General features: G+C 37.9%; 1 protein-coding gene and 1 long non-coding RNA gene across 5 annotated transcripts in view; one reads left to right on the top strand and one right to left on the bottom strand.

The window, feature by feature from the left end:
• Positions 1-336: 336 nt before the first annotated feature.
• The window catches only part of NR1H4 (nuclear receptor subfamily 1 group H member 4), an 81,291-nt gene continuing 66,088 nt past the window's right edge, over positions 337-15,539 (bottom strand). For 3 of the 4 annotated variants that reach the window (XM_005206662.5, XM_005206663.5, XM_005206661.5), the window contains 3 exons: positions 13,892-14,038; positions 5,346-5,459; positions 337-3,502 (listed from right to left, as the gene is read on the bottom strand). In XM_005206662.5, coding sequence (XP_005206719.1) covers positions 3,264-3,502; positions 5,346-5,459; positions 13,892-14,038 — 500 coding nt within the window. In that variant the 3' untranslated portion in view covers positions 337-3,263. 4 annotated transcript variants of the gene reach the window in all.
• Positions 8,634-14,005, top strand: LOC132345305 (uncharacterized). Its single transcript, XR_009494552.1, has 3 exons — positions 8,634-8,702; positions 10,354-10,476; positions 13,917-14,005. It is a non-coding gene; the product is annotated as an uncharacterized lncRNA (long non-coding RNA).

Below are 15,539 nucleotides of genomic sequence, written 5' to 3'. Positions count from 1 at the left end.
ATGTATGGCAAAACCAATACAATATTGTAAAGTAAAAAAAAATAACAATAATTTTTAAAAAATTTAAAAAAAGAATGCTCCTTTATTGCTTAAAGTTTACTGTAGTTGTTGGAGATTTTTTTCCTTTTGATTGATTTATTAGTGGTTTTGTTCTCCATTTTGTATTTTCTGCTGTTGTTTTTAATGCTTTGACATTAGCTATCAATCCGTGGATTCTGCCTTGTGTGAACTACTGGATGGAATTTGGGGGCTACAGATAGCTTGATTCACTCAGTTAATTAAACTACTCATTCAGCAGATGATCTGTTGAGAGCCAATATTAAAAACAAGACTAAGTTCAATCTTAAAGGGATGTTATTGATTTACACTAACAAATATTATCTGTAATTCAATAATATAAAATTTTATAACAGTTATGATCAATACTAAAATGTTATATTTATATAGAGTCAAATAGCCTCCCCTCCAAAATTCATATCCACCTGGAACCTTAGTTGTTGTTCAGTCACTCAGTCATGTCCGACTCTTTGTGACCCCATGGACTTCAGCACTCCAGGCTTCCCTGGCCTTCAGTATGTCCCAGAGTTTGCTCAAACTCATGTCCATTGAGTCAGTGATGCCATCCAACCATCTCATCCTCTGTCATCCCCTTCTTCTGCTTTAAATCTTTCCCAATATCAGGGTCTTTTCCAGTGAGTCAGCTCTTCACATCAGGTGGCCAAAGTATTGGAGCTTCAGCTTCAGCATCAGTCCTTCCAATAAATATTCAGGGCTCATTTCCTTTAGGATTGACTGGTTTAATCTTCTTGTTGTCCAAGAGACTCTCAAGAGTCTTCTCCAGCACCACAATTTGAAAGCATCAAATCTTTGGTGGCAAAGTGATGTCTCTGCTTTTTAATATGCTGTCTAGGAACCTCAAAATGTGCCCGTATGTGGAAATAAGATATGTATAGGTGATTCCCTCTTTAGGTTTGTTAATTTGCTGGTTTGGCTCACAGAACTCAGGAAAGCAGTTCACTTACTATTACCAGTGTATTATAAAGGCTACATCTCAGGAAGAGTCAAATGAAAGAGACAAAGGGTAAATGGAGGAGGGTGTGGAGCTTAAACACTCTCTGGCACATCACCCTTCTGCACCTCAATGTGTTCACCAGCCCAGAAGCTCTCCAAATACTATCATTTAGTGGGTTTTTTAAATTGGAATTTCCATTACATAGGCATGAATGATTAAATCACTGGCCATTGGCAACTGACATTGATCTCAATGTTCCTCTCCCTTCCCCAGAGTTCAAGGAATGGGACTGAATTCTAACCCTCTAATCACGTGGTTGGTTCCTCTGGTAACCATCCTCCACCCTAAAGCGTCTAGAGGCCCACCAAGAGTCACCTTATTAGCATTAACTCAGGTAAGGATGAAAGGATCTTGTTATGAATAATAAAGATCCTCCTATCACTCAGGAAATGCCAAGAGTTTTAGAATCTCCATGTCAGGAACTGGGGACAAGTTATAATACTTGCTATTACAAGGTCTTAACCACCTGAGTAAGTCCAGACCTAAGAGATTAACTTCTATCTCTATCTATAGGACACCCTCAGCTCCAGCTCAGTTCCCACCACTTGCTTTCCCCCAGATGCCTTAGGATCTGGAAACACCAAAACACTCAGTTCCCCAAACTGACCCTTCTCCTTCAGGCATCCAGAAATTTACTTCTCTGTCTTAAATGTCCTTTCCTCACCACCCACTTCCCTGGTGAGTCTGCAACTTCCCATTTACTCTTCATTCATCAGCTCAATCCCTTTTGATGGTGGGTACTGAGAGCTTTATTTTGCAGAGGTGAAACTGAGGCTTACAAAGGCACTGTGCCCCTCCCTCTCTGGCCCACATTCCTCCTGGTCCTTAAACATCTGTACAACTCCCCCACCTCCCCTTCTTTGGTTCCTGCCACTGTGTTCACCTTGAATCCTCTCCTTTCTTACCCTGACCCATGAAGTCCTGACTATTCTTCAGGACCTCCCCCATGAGATTTTCCCAGGTAAGCCCACAGCACTTTCCTCTGCTTTTCTTTTAAGCCCCTCCAGGCAGTTACTGGGTCTTCATCATCTTTATATCTCCCATGGAGATTAGCATAAAGATTTTACTTAGTGGGGACTCAAGTCTTTTTTCTTGTTGAAACAAATGGAATTCAACTAATGTTAGCCCCAACTCACTCCTTTTCTACTGACTAGCCTTTGTTAGAACTTCAGGATTGCCTTAATATTTTAAAATGAAAAACTCTTTGCTGCTAAGCAAGCTCCAATTTGGCTGATTTCAGGAGTTAAGGGACATGTAAACCCATTACTTACAGAAGGTGTTTTATTATATTTACTGAAGGATGGTGGGGATAAGAATGCAACAATATAACAATGAAGGAAGGAAATGAACTAATTCCTGCTTTAGGGGAAGTATACACAGCTGCGCACCCAGCTGAAGGAGTGTTTTCCAAAAGCAAAACAAACAAATAAATGAAAAATGAGTAATTACATGCATAAAGCCAATAGAGAGCACTTTTATGAGAGAAAAGGGAATGTCCCATCACTGGAGTTATCTGCATACTTGAATTTGTAAATGCCACCTCAGGATCCTAAGTAGGGAAAGAATTTGCTTGAGGGAATATTTTATGTGAGAATCATTAACTCTTCTATACGCTATGCTCTGTGAACTTTGACGAATAAGAAATTATCAAAGGGCTATCACAAATGAATGAATATTCACCAGGACCTCCGGGGATGAGAAAAGCGCTATTTATGTTGTAAGAGTTTATCTTTGTGGAAATTACCCCCTCAGACTCAATAGGATGCCATTCATCATTTAAAGAAATAAGTTTGCATATTTTTCAAATTTTGTTCCCAAAGAAAAGCCTGTTGCCATTATGTTCGGTTTATTGCCCAAATTGAACACAACTCTTTAATAAAATATATGCAATAAGGTAAGATGAAGAGCAAAATGAGAGTTTTCCCTATTTCAACAGACTTACAGTAATGATTAATTTAATTTGGCAAACAGGGCATGCCAATTTGAATGAAAAATTCCCTGAAGCTTTGTAAAATACAATATAGAGAGTATTTCAACCTAGCCCCATATTTACAGTTAGGGTTATATAACTACCGCATAAATATAGAGGAAAATTCTGGCATGAAGCCAGGTACAAATGCAATAAAAGAAAGTTATGTATCAGATTTATATCAGGAAAATGAAGAGCTGGACCCTGCCTCTGCAGTGCTCATCACTGCACATCCCAGATTTCACAGAGAAGTGGGGTAAACTTGTGGTCATTCACTCTCCATGACATAAGCATGTCTGCGTGGTGATGGTTGAATGTCCTCAACTCAGTCAGGCGACCCAGAAGACAGGCAAAATGTTGAGGATTCTCAGGCTGATGAATCTTACATAACTTTTGTAGCACATCAAGCAGTGGTTCCTGAAGCTTCTCTACTGCCTCTCTGTCCTTTATGTATTGTCTATCTGTTTTTCAAGTTCAAAATAAAATGACAAAAAAAAGTGGAAAAGTAAAAATTTGGCATAATTACAGCAAGGTTAACTTTTTTTGAACTGTAACTTACAAATACTGTACACTTAAAATGGGCAAAGTATTCACATTGATGAATTTTTACACACATGTATATATACTCCTGTAATCACAATTAGATCAAGCTATAAAACCTTTACTGTCCCCCAGCTGCTGCTGCTGCTGCTGCTGCTAAGTCGCTTCAGTCGTGTCCGACTCAGTGCAACCCCGTAGACGGCAGCCCACCAGGCTCCCCCATCCCTGGGATTCTCCAGGCAAGAACACTGGAGTGGGTTGCCATTTCCTTCTCCAACTGCCCCCCAGAGGCCTGCCTAAATTCTCCCTCCAATCAATGTGTTCAGGAAAGACTGCACACTACTCCTTTGGTTTTAAACTGTGTACTCTGTTACCTATGCTTAGTCATTTTAACTCTGCACTTTGTAATAGAATGTTGCCTGGAGCCTGAAATATACAGAATAACCCATTCTCAAGGCTCTGACCTTTAAAAGTAAGACACTTTTCCATTCATTTAGAGATAAAATGTTGCAGAACAGAGAATAACATTTGTCTTGTTGGAGGTTTATAGGAAGATTATAACCAGACCTACCTGGACAGCTGCAAGAACAAAGGATTCCAGCACCAAGAAGTTTGCAGCAACCAACAACACCTGCTCCAATTTTATTATAAAAGAAGCCTGAGTTCTAACTTGGGTGAGATGGTTCTTTGGAACACTAGTCCACCATCCTAGTCTGCTGGCTTTCCAGATAAAGTTGCTATTCCTTATCCTAACAACTCATCTCTTGATTTTTCGGACCACCATGTGGGGAGCAGTACGAGCTTGGACTTGGTGACAAATGCACCCAAAAGGTAACCCCAAGAATAGATATAAGTGTCATTTGTGGTGAGTATATTCTGAGGAGTGGAATTTCTGGGTCATTCTTTCTAAAATTATAATTTCTCATGGTAAAACAAAGTAACAACTATTAATAGCATCTGCCAGAGTATCATATATTAAAATGGTTTCAGGCTAACACTGTAATTAAGCTTTACAAATCAGGAACATGACATTACTTATTCCCAAATAATTAATCAAAAAATATAGACAAATTTTATGTACAGAGATTCATTTCAATATTGTTTAAAAAAAACAGTAATGACAAATCTGGAAACATCTTGAATATCCAAACATGGTAACAACTAAGTAAATGATTATACATCATACAACATGATGTACATATTGCAACAAAATTCTACCAGTATGATTTTTAATGACATGGAAAAAGTATAAAGACAGTATATTCTTTATTATGTTAAAAAAGTATATAGTTTTATTTATGTCCTGCTCAAATTTCAACTCTTTAGATGAGCCTTCCCTGACTACTGATTATAACAGCATTTTGCTGCCAATTTCTTTCCTTATATGACATCTTAATTTTTTTGTAGTATTACCACATCCTGAAACTTCTTTTTGTTTGTTTCTTTATTCATTGTCTTTCTCACTCTGCTAGGATATAAACTACATCCTTCCTGTTTCTTTGCTGCTATATCCCGCAATGTCTGGAAACATGTTTAGTGTATAAAGGCGTTAAAATGCAATTATTAAATGAATGAGCATGATGTTCAGAAAAAGGCTGAGAACTACACTGAAATGTTAACAATGGTTCAATCTGAGTGATGGAATTATAGGCCATTTTAATTTCTCTTTATGTTTTTTATCCAAGATTTTCCTTAACATTCCTACTAAACTTGAGAGGAAAACCGAAAAATGGAATAAAAATAAAGATATAACATTGAAATTACCTGGAGAGAGGATAACAATAGCTGTAAGCAGAGCATACTCTTCTTGAGTCATTTTCAATTCAGCAACACTTTTATAAAAGCTAAACATAGGTGTTATATATTCATCAGAGATACCTATGGGGGAAAGTTGAAAAATTGCAGAGGCATAATAAAATTTTTGAATGACTGAAAAGTGTAAAACTACAAACACACACAGACAATATTTATACCCACATACATACATTTAAATAATGACTATATATAAATATCTGAGTTAAAGGTGAGGCACTGCAAAAAAGATCAGTTAACGAAATCCTTAAAATATAAACTAATCAATGATTTATCTTTGATCTTGACTGTGCCTTTGTTTTAGTCACAATATGTGACAATAAATGATAATATTCTTGAATTACCAAAAGAATCTCTGAACTTCACCATGTTCTAGATGGGGCTTAGTTAATCTTTTAAATATCACTATCTAATAATCAAGACATAGACAGCATATTAACCAAAGAAAAATTATTGTTCTTTAGTCCGGAAGTATAAACTCTACTTAATACAGTAGCTAGAGTTCTTTACCGGAGAAGGCAATGGCACCCCACTCCAGTGTTCTTGCTTGGAGAATCCCATGGATGGAGGAGCCTGGTAGGCTGCAGTCCATGGGGTCGCAGAGTCGGACATAACTGAGCGACTTCACTTTCCGTTTTCCCTTTGATGTATTGGAGAAGGAAGTGGCAACCCACTACAGTGTTCTTGCCTGGAGAATCCCAGGGACGGGGGAGCCTGGTGGGCTGCCGTCTATGGGGTCACACAGAATCGGACACGACTGAAGCGACTTAGCAGCAGCAGCAGCAGGTTCTTAACAGAGTTCCAATCTCTCTCTGAAGTATCAAACTGTTTATCCACTGCCTACCAGGCAATGGTACTTGGCTTTTCTCTTCAAACTCAGCATGTCCAAAAGCAAAGACACCATGTACAGAACTAAATTCCCCATCTTCCTCCAAATCCACTTCTTTCCTGATGTTCCCATCCTTAGTGACTGGTATCCTCACCCACCCAATTGTCTCCACCTGGTAACCAAGATTCAGCCTCCCTCTAACTCAGTCCAGTGCTGAGTCCTCTGGATTTGACCAGCTAACTCTCACTTGGCACCTGGTTGACTTAGTTTAAGTTTTTAATTGTTTTCATCTGGATTATTCCACCTGCCTCCTCACTGGTCTTCCTGTTTTTAGTGTGGTCCCTTTCAATCCATCCCAGAATCACCCTTCTAAAATTCAAACCACACCATGTCTCCCCAATTCTTTCAAACCTCCAAAAACTCTCCATGGTTTTGGCATAAATGCCTTCCTTTTTACATAGGAAACTCTAGGCCCTGTCCCCGGCCTTTCCCACCACCGACTACTCACCCACATGATAGCAATAGGAGTTAACATTTGAGTACTCACTATGTATTAGGTGCTGTTCTAAGCACTTCTTGCACTGGGACTCATTTAATCTTTCTCACACCTGTGCCCATGGGCACAGAGAGGTTACATAACTTGACCAAAGACACATAGCTGGTGAAAAGTGGAACCAGGGTTCAAACCAAAGCTAGTAGGCCCCAGAGTCCTGGCTCTTAGTTGTGACTAAGGGGTACCGTCTTTCTATCACACAGCCTTTACTCCAGCCGTGTTCAGGCACTTGGAGTTCCCTAAACAATTCTTATTGCTCAGTTTTATACATGTTATTTTCTCTGCTTGCAATACCCTCCTCCTCCTTTATAACTTACTCCTCTTCATAATTTAAGATTCCTTTGTGCCATTTCCTTCAGTCATTCAAAAGCGATTAGTTTGGTGCCTGTTCTGTGCTTAGCCCCACTCCAGAAAAGCTTTGATTAGGGAATTGTGCAGAAAGTAAAAAAAAGAAAGGTTGGGTTGTGACTTATGGATGAATTAAGATGAGACCGAGTTTCCCAGAATTGGTTCACAATAGACAACTCTATTTCATCCCAAACTAGACCTAAAGCCTGAGAGCTTAGTTGAAAACATATCAAGTAAAATTGGATTCCAAATGCTAAAAAGAGTATAATTATCATCTAATAGTACATTTCACAGGCTTAGAAAGTCTGAATCCTCATCTTTAGATGAATCTGAAGAATCTTCTCAAACAGAATCCCTGGCCTTTCTCTCTTTTAATCAAAATAGCACTTTTCTCCCCTTCAATGCTTAATCGACCCCAGTGGGCTCTCTTAACAGTAGTGTCTTTGTTGAACAACTTGGGGATGACATCGTGTGGAAGACTTCCCTCTATCCAGCTATTACAGATTGAAGTGAATGCCCATGATCAAGCTGCTGCTGCTGCTGCTAAGTCATTTCAGTCGTGTCCGACTCTGTGTGACCACATAGACGGCAGCCCACCAGGCTCCCCCGTCCCTAGGATTCTCCAGGCAAGAACACTGGAGTGGGTTGCCATTTCCTTCTCCAATGCATGAAAGTGAAAAGTGGAAGTGAAGTCGCTCAGGCGTGCCCGACTCTTAGTGACCCCATGGACTGCAGCCTACCAGGCTCCTCCCTCCATGGGACTTTCCAGGCAGGAGTACTAGAGTGGGGTACCATTGCCTTCTCCGCATGATCAAGCTAGTACAACTTAAAATTCAGACGGCTGGAGTATGTAGGCTGGGACTACTAGTCCTGGTTGCCAACAGGCATAGTAGTTAAAGAGGTAGTAAGTCTGAGTCTAAAAGCTGACCTATGACTTGATCTTGGGCACACTACTTAAACTCTTTAGGCCTCAGTTTCCTCATCTGTGAAATGTGAATTGTAACAATAGTATTAAATGAGATAAAATATGTAGAGTTCTTAGCACCATGCCTAGCCTTTAGTCACTCTACTTGAAGGTAATTGTTAGGTACTTAGTATAGTGAAAGTGAAAATGTTAGTCGTTCAGTAGTGTCCGACTCTTTGCAACCCCACAGACTGTAGCCCTCCAGGCTCCTCTGTCCATGGAATTCTCCAGGCAAGAACACTGGAGTGGGTTGCCATTACTTCCTCCAGGGAATCTTCCTTACCTAGGGATAGAATCCAGATCTCCTGCATTGCAGGCAAATTCTTTACCATCTGAGCCACCAGCTCAGATGCAGCATCCTGTCTGGCTCATGGTAAACTCTCAGTAAATGTTAAACCCTCATAAATGTTAGAGCAAATAAACATAATAAGAACTATTATTGTCATTATTCAGGAAATTGGGTCAATACATCCATTCCATCTTAATCTTTGATTAAGCTCATGTACTTCTGTATTTACAAAGCTGTATTTTTTTTTTTTTTTTTACAGTGCCCTGTTTGAGTTTCCTGAGCCATACAGCAAATTCCTGTTGGCTATCTATTTTACATATGGTAATGTAAGTTTCCATGTTACTCTTTCCATAGATCTCACCCTCTCCTCTGTTTTGTTTTTGCATTTTGCAGTTTGCTAGAGATGAATACAAACTGGCTGATCAGTGATTTGCCTCAGTATTTTTCTAGGTATTAAAGCCAAGCTAAGATCTGTATTTGTTAATAAGGCCACTCTTTTTCACTTTTGAGAAATGGCAGTCTTCTATATTTGAGTACTATACTCATCAGCTGCAGTTACCTAAAATAACTCACGACTGTCATTATTTTAAAAAATACATAAAGGTTTGGAGATAAGGTTGGTGGTGGTTTAGTTGCTAAGTTGTGTCCGACTCTTGTGATCCCTTGGACTATAGCCTGCCAGGCTCCTCGGTCCATGGGATTCTCCAGGCAAGAATACTGGAGTGGGTTGCCATTTCCTTCTCCAGGGGATCTTCCCAACCCAGGGACTGAACCCCCATCTCCTGCATTGCAGGCAGATTCTTACAAACTGAGCTACCAGGGAAGCAGGTAACTGATTTGAAAATATTTATGAAATCATCTTTGACTACCTAATTTCTTATTTTGTTTTCCCAAATCCCTTTCACCTTCCAAAGATGATACCATTAGCTATCTAATTGCAACTGGTAATTTGGGGGGGGGGGGGAACAGGTTAAAATGTTTATTAAAAATGTTCATCTTGTAAATGTTCATTGTAAAGACCAACAGTGAACATAGAGAAAATGTAGAAAATAAATAATAGAAGAGTTTAAAAAATTATTTTCCTACAGGATAGATAAATATAAAGTTGCTTTTGGAATTAGAGTGGATAATCAGAATTAATCATGCCAGCGTAAACAAAGAGATGCTTTAAGTATTTCTGAGCCAGCAATTTCTAACATAAGCAATGTAACAACAGCATCATCCTGAAGGGGCAGTCTTTTCTTGTTTTCCTGCTTCCTCCTCCTCCAGAAACTTGTTCTAAGTCCAATTAGTTGATTTTTGGTCACAAGAGGGGGCTATTTTCTAATTTAATCACAAAGCCTACCATGAAAATGTTAGTTGTAAAAAAAAAAAATCACTGTTTCTGCTTCTCTGTTTTTTGTTTTCCTTAAAAAAGTCTGTGATTGATCAATTATTTTTCCAATGATAAATATTCTCTGAGAGAATAACCATGTGATAGAATTAACACTATGCTCTTTAAAGTTACTTTAAATGTAAATGTCTTTATTTCCTAATTAACTTCCTAGTTTTAATTGGGGGCAAAAATAAAGCAGAGGTATGTGTGTGTGTACCAAACACAAATGCACATATACAAGGCATCCTCATTTGGCTAGGACACCCTACTCATGTTTCAAGGCCAAGTTCAAATTTTGCTTTTTCGGTGGAGCTTTTCCTGTCATGTTGAAGCAGAATTAGTTGTTTCCTCCTCTATGTTCAATTCTATTGCACCTCTCACAATTCAAATCTCTCCCTCCCATTAGAGTGTGAAATACCATCTACATTTTATAAGAACAGGAGTCAACTGCTCTATCCCCAGTGCTTGGCACACTGCCTGACCAATAAAGATGTTTCTTATTCATATCTGTGTCCTTAGTAACTAGCATCCTACTGGAGACACAGTAGGAGATTAATAAATGCTTGTTAAATTATGCAATATTATGTTTTGTTTGTTCCTAGCAATGAAGGTTACATAGCCGTGAGATGTACTAGGAGAAAGGATGCCATTCAGACAATGGAAATATTCTTGCGGTGCTAAGAGATTGGACCTTGGCCTCTGTTTCAATTGCTAACCTCCACTCAGTGAGTCATTTTTGCCATACTGTTGCCTTGATTAAAATATTTAAGATATTTAATACTTTCCAGTAGTCTGAGTGGCTAAAATTTATCTTAGGATAATGGTGCTTAAGAGTTGCCAGGGTTTGGACTGTCAAATTTCGGATTCATCTCAACCAAATTCACCAATTTTTGTGCACCTTGTCTGTGCCGGGCACTGTGTTAGTGCTGGGAACAGTTCTCAAGCGGTTCACAGATTGATGGAAGAGACAAACGCATAAATAAATACATAATGTCCCAAACTGGACAAGTAAAACAGGCTTGGGGAATACTGCTGAGGGGCAATGGAAATACTGACACTTGTGTTACTTTAATTCTATCTCTTATTTTGAAGAGGTTTCTTCCTATAATTTGACCCCCAAATTTGTCCCATGCCAAAATTATCATGTGACCACTTTGAAAAGCAACATGAGAAGTTGTAAGATTTCTAAAATTTAAGAATTGAAACTTTCTTATAAATATTCTGTCATTTGTCTCTGTACATTTCCAACCTTTCTTTCAAAGGTCTATGAACAAACAGTCTATGAACTGACAGTTTAAATCTGCTTCATTAGAGAATTTAGCGTTTATAACAATTTTCATTTTGTGTAAGTTAAAGCAGCAAAATCATATATATTTAAAAAGCAGAAAACATATACTATATACGGTATGCTTTACTATACTACAACAACTCCATCATTCTAATAAGCATCTCTCTTTCCTCTGACCTCACTGTCTCTATTCATTCTATTATTTGCTTAAATGCAATTTCAGATTGATAGTTGCTTCTTGTGCCTTCTTCAGTCAACCAAAGGGGAAGAACCATGTCTTACTGGGTCTTTATATTCCCTACCAGCTAGTAGCTGGGCAAATATTAGATCTTAGCAAGTGACAGGTACAATGTACAGAAATAGTGCTGGGCTTTGAGTAGAACACCTGTGTTCATCTCCTGATAGTCTGCTGATTAGCTGTATGACCCTGGGCAGGTCACCCAGCCCATGTAAGCCTTTCCCCAATTATAAAATAGGAACATAGCCCTCACCTTTAGAGGCCATTGGAAATACTAAGAAGATGATGCTTGTAAAAGCAAACCATTGCAAAATCACAAGGTATATTGTCATCTTAATAAACACTTACTGAATTGAATATTTCACTTATGTCTGTTGTGGGTAATCAAAAAAGGCCAAAAAAACACTATAGTTTTCACAGGTTATTTCAATTTGAAGTGAACATAACAGAACAAGTTGTTAAGTCTGTGAGAAGGTATTGCTAATTTCCTTAATGTAAAAATGTAAACTAATTAGTGTCGGCAAGCCCTTTTCAGTTCTATCATATTTTATGGTATCATATGATTATTCCTATTTTTATTAAAAATTCCAGGTTACAAATGAATTTTGCATAATACCACATTAGGAATAAAAAACTGATGCACTAGAATTATGAAAAAAACAACTCAGCCACAGGTTGTGTCAGAAATATATTCTGAAGCCTCAATTAACATAAATAAACACTGTAATCCTCACTAAGTAAATGTATCTCAGGAGACAGTATCTTGGTGGATGTAATGGGATTTAATAATAGCAAACAAAAGAGTATGAATTTGAAGAACAGGAAAAGAAATTTTACATTATATTCTCTAAAGAGCTCTGTAGGCTTAAACAGGGTAACTTTGAAATGTTATTCTGGAATTAAACATACAATAGAAATAAGAATGTGTTATATTTGCATAAAAATAAAGTTATTCTGAAAGGTCATCTTGCAAGATCAGGTTTTTATATGGTGTGGGGAAAAGGCAATGTTCTGAAAATCCACTAGGGGAAGCAAATTCATAAATATTAATAAATGGAAGCATCACTATAGATTAAAAATATGAAGCAGCACATGAATTTGGGTGGTTTCTATTGTCATGATATGTGGTTGCTGTTTGGGTAAAGTATCTTATGAGCCAGAGGCATGCATGTTTCTTTATACAGACTGTTCTAGAAAACTTTATTCTTGAACTTTTCTCAAATTTGCAGTATTACAAGTTCTGTAACTTATGTTATCAAGTAAGGTCTTTTCTTTTTGATCACTACATGTTGTTAGTCTGTAAGACCCTCATGTCTTCTCACCTAGTTATTACATTGGTCTCTTTACAGAGACCTGCTACTTGTCTTAATTCCTCCAAACCTTCCTTCACAATAAAGATCTTTGTGTAGTACTTTTATGGTCATATCGTATCTGTTCAGAATATTACAAAGAATCCCAATTACATAAGAACTAAAGCTACTTTTGTGGCATTCAACATCCTTAATAATCTAGCATTCACTGCATTTTCAGCTCCAAAAATATTGTCTTGCAGCAATATCAAGGTATATGTCAGTCCTATACATGGATGCTCTCTCATTTCTCCATATCTTTGTACCTGCAATTTCTATATTATTATATTGTAAAGGCTATATCTCTTGGAATGCCTTTTTCAGGCTTTTGTGGCTTGACAAGTTCATAACCATCCTCCATGGTTCAACTGTAATTTTACATGCCTTTTCTGACTCACCAGGAAGATTTGGCAGAAGGGAGGCACATCTTTAGGCTTCATCTTCATTTTACATACATATTCCTTACAGTCTCTCTTACACTCCTTTGGAATCACTGGCTTGGACACCTTACTTTTCCACTAGTCTGTGAGTTCCCCGAGGACATACCCTCATTTCCATACCCTCCCCATCACAGTATTACTCCACAGTAAGTTAAACTGTGTTTTTCATTCATTATTTCATTTTATCTGAGAGGCAGTGAAGTATAGTGGCTAGGACATGTGGCTTCTGAAGTCAGGCTTCCTGTCTATCTCTGAAAAAATTATTTAACCACTCTCTGTCTTAGTTTTTTCATCTATAAAATGGGAAGAATAATAGTACTTAAAGGATTTTTATGAGGATTTGAGGAACTAGTATATAAAGTATTTAGAACAGTGTCTGAAACCCAATAAGTGATGTATAAATGTTGCTATTGGTATTATTTCTTATTTGGCTTTGAACTGAGATAAATAGCTTGACACATAGTCATTCATAGCTGAAGTTTCTGAATAAATGGATCTTTTTCTAGACTGAATAATCCCCACTCCTTTATGGTATTTTAAAAATCAGACTAATTTTCCAATATTTAAAAAATGTTCTCCTTTGGTCCTTCATCTTAATACAGTGAAAAGAGTATTTTTGGTATTTTGCTATTACAACAAGAATTTTTGAACCAAGTCACAACATTTGCATCTATTTAAATTGCATCTTTTCTTTTTTGAGTCATTTTCCATGCTAGTCACAATGGGCATAAATTACATAGGACAGGCAAGAGGCCTGCCTTCATGGCATATTCAAATTCTTACTTGCAGGAACAAACGCTTCTTACCATTAACCAAGTTACTTACCACTCTTTCGAATTCTTTCTTCCAGTAGGTCAGTATGTCCAGCTGGAAGTTTCTTACTGAAAATCTCAGCTGAACGGAGAAACATCGCTTCAACTGCAGACCCTTTCAGCAAAGCAATCTGATCTTCATGGTCCAATGTCTGAAATCCTGAATGAAGATGGTAATCAAATAGGTATCAAAAAGTTGAATGTTGTATAACAATATTTCACCATCCCCACTGATAGAACATTTCCATAAAGTGACTTTGTAATTGTTTTAAGACTGAGTAGCCAAATCGAGTTAATAAGTATCTGTTGTATTCCCCAAATAGAAGCTGACTTTTATATTCATTGAGCAGGATTTGGTCAATGAATTGGGCAAAAAAGGATATCATGTCTACACCAAATATATATACTTGTATACTATGGAAGACACAGGCTGATTCAGATGAAATACTGGAGACAAAGCATATTGTCTTTGAACCATTATTTTAGTCACATCAGAAAGGGTCAGGGAGGGTTGACTCTGTAGAATGGAAGTATCCACAAGCCAGAAAACATTTTACATGTACTCAGAGGCTTAAGTGAATATTTGACCAACTCATGAGTCTTTAATCTATGTGAAGAAGCGGCATTCTACCCTCCTTGCCAAAAACACAATCAGGGCCATGTTGAGGTGTCTGCTCTGAGCTCAGCACTGCACATGCAGGGTAGGGAAAATAAGAGAAATATGGGAAAGAACTGATGACCTGAAGAAATATAATGCTGCCCGGAAAATCCAAAGTCCTTATGCAGACTTATAGGCTACAGTCCCCAGCAGCCTCTTTGACCTCCTTTTCTCCTTCATCACCTCCTCTTCAGTCATTGTGCTCCAGCCACACTGACTCCTGGCTCTGCTGTGAGCCCACAAGTCTAATTTTGCTTCAGGGTGTTTGCCTTTCTCCGACTATCCCCATGCCTCACTCCCTCACTGTAGGCAGGTCTCTGCTTCAAGGTGACCCTACCTAAAATAGTACTTCCCAGCACTCACTAGCCCCTACCTTCTTTATTTTCATTCATAGAACTTAACACTGTCTGACATGATACTATAGGATTACTGGATTATTTGTTAATTGTCTGTCACTCTCCTAGAGTATAAACTTTGAAGACAGAAACTTTGCCTGTTTCATTCATTTCTGTTCCAAGTGCCTGACATATAACTTGTATCCAAGAATTATTTGCTAAATAATTTTATAATGACTAAATGAATGAATGGGAAACAAACACAAACTCATGTACATATATGTATTAATACACAGACACACATGGACACATGAACACAGATAGAAATAAACTAATGCCATCAGAGTCTAAATGCCCTGGAAAAGCATTAAAGAGCAACAGAATTCAGAGAAGAGAGTAATGCCAAGAATTAAAAGTCACTACATTGATGACAGGCATTCAAAAATACTTGCTTAATGAATAAATGAATGAATTGAAGAACTGAAAACATAGCAAGAGTCCGTTAATGGTGATTACCTAAATAAATTATGGTAAATCAGTATAAAATATTACAGTATGGAGGACAGTATAAAATAAGGTCTCTAAAATCAGGTTGCCTGGAATAAAATTCTGTCTCTGACACTTGCTATCTTTGTGGTATTAGAAAACATAATCTTAATGCCTCACTT

Source organism: Bos taurus, chromosome 5, assembly GCF_002263795.3.
Source record: "Bos taurus isolate L1 Dominette 01449 registration number 42190680 breed Hereford chromosome 5, ARS-UCD2.0, whole genome shotgun sequence".
NCBI classification, from domain to species: domain Eukaryota; kingdom Metazoa; phylum Chordata; class Mammalia; order Artiodactyla; family Bovidae; genus Bos; species Bos taurus.
This window is presented reverse-complemented; position numbering and strand designations above follow the sequence as displayed.